This window comes from Quercus lobata, chromosome 6, assembly GCF_001633185.2.
Source record: "Quercus lobata isolate SW786 chromosome 6, ValleyOak3.0 Primary Assembly, whole genome shotgun sequence".
Taxonomy (NCBI): domain Eukaryota; kingdom Viridiplantae; phylum Streptophyta; class Magnoliopsida; order Fagales; family Fagaceae; genus Quercus; species Quercus lobata.
In genome coordinates, this window is record NC_044909.1 from 13051670 (window position 1) to 13053451 (window position 1782).

Consider the following 1782-nt stretch of genomic DNA (forward strand, 5'->3'; position numbering starts at 1 on the left):
AGTTGGTGTTATCTCTCCATCATCTCAGGTTTACCTAACTCATTCTCTTCTTTGAAATACATTGAGGATTTTATTATTGTCTTGGTATAGTTGTAGATATTATAAAAATTTATCAATCATAATGTATGTTTTTTGTTAGAGTATAATTTTCATTTAATAATTTGTATTACTTATGCTTTGGTATTTTCTTGAATGAGTGTTATGTGTATTTTCTTGAATGGTATTTTAGAGGTATATTAGTTGTTTGATGTTACAAGAAACGTACAATAAGCTATAGAAATGGTGATAAATGTTATGTGTGTACATTGAGTTATATTGCGTGTTATGTGTGTAATGCTTATGGTAAAATTTGAGTGTTAGTATTTAATTTTTAGCATGTAATAGTACACAAATTGATGAATGTCTTTGTCATGTACCGGAGACGGAGCCAGGGGGGAGGGGGAGGAGAGGGGGCAAGTGCCCCCCTTGAGTTGTCCAAAAATATTCCATATGTACTACTATTAGGGAATATTTAGAATGCTTTACCCTGCTTGATGCAGAAAATAAACAGAAATCAGGAAAAAAGCTTCCTGGCCCTGCTGAAATAGAGGGAAAATGACAAGCTTACCTAAGTCAATGACACTGTGTAAAGAAAAAAAATAGGAAACAACCCAAAAGTTTCGTGACAGAAGCAAAAATAATTAGAAGAATTTCCGTTAGGCAGAATAACACACACCAAGAGCTTTTAACTTGTTAGCTGTTAGCTTTTAATTAGAAGAATTTCCGTTAAGCACAATAACACACACCTAGCATAATAATAATGCATTGTAGTGTCTTTCTTATGTCAATCGATAGTCCTATATTGTACACAATTTTTTTTTTGTTTTTTGGTCCTCAATTTGTTGACATTTCAGTTTTAAATTGTGGGTTTATGCTATGAACTAGAATTTTAATTAGTTTGTAAAATAAAAAGAAAGTCGAACTTTTCCTATAGTTTCAAAAACAATCAAGAAAAGATAGTGAGATGTGTATACAACTTTGCAAGTAAATTGCTATATTTTAAATAATTTTAAAATTTATTTATTTCCACAATTTATTTTATAGTATTAACTTAAATGTCTAAATATAGTTTACATAGTTTTTGTATGACACTTATAGTTGTTTTTATAATGTTTTTTAATATATATATATATATATTTTTTTTTGTTAATATTGACTTCTAAGCTTGCCCCCCCTGAATTGAAATCCTACCTCCGCCACTGTCATGTAGCATCTTATGCAGCATTACATTATTTACCAACAATTGATGCACAGTGTTAACTTGATCAGTTGATGTTATTGTATTCAGTGTCAATGTCTGGTTCTGGCAACCCACAACTCTATAGGCCTCACGATGTGTTCACTGCTATGGGTCGTTGCTGGGTATTGGAAGATGAGTTTAGCTATCCAATCAATCCAAATCTGCGAAATAGTGCTTATGTTCACAATACCATGAGACAGGAGTGGGATTGGTTATTTCGTGAACAACAAATGTTTTATGATGAGTTGACTGGTTTTAAGTTGCCAGTGCCTCGGCGACTCGCATTGCAGATGCCTAGAGACACGATTGACGAACTTCGTAAAGTATTGAACCGCATAAGAGAAGAAAATAATCGAATGAAGATACGTCTTAATCGATATCAGACCCAAGTCGAGATCCGAGAGTCAGTGGAGGGAGGGTGGTACGAGCACGCACAATTCATGCAATCACTTCTTGCTGATCCCATTTATCAGTCAGATGTGGAGATGTCAGATGAAGACTAA

General features: G+C 33.5%; 1 protein-coding gene across 1 annotated transcript; it reads left to right on the plus strand.

The window, feature by feature from the left end:
• On the plus strand, positions 1-1782 carry LOC115949854. Its single transcript, XM_031067123.1, has 2 exons — positions 1-28; positions 1328-1782. Exon 2 carries the CDS (start codon positions 1333-1335, stop codon positions 1780-1782), a length of 450 nt encoding a protein of 149 aa, XP_030922983.1. The 5' UTR covers positions 1-28; positions 1328-1332.

What these genes read in the sequence shown, in the direction of transcription:
- LOC115949854 (XM_031067123.1), top strand. Translation starts at nt 1,333, where the DNA reads ATGTCTGGTTCTGGCAACCCACAACTCTATAGGCCTCACGATGTGTTC.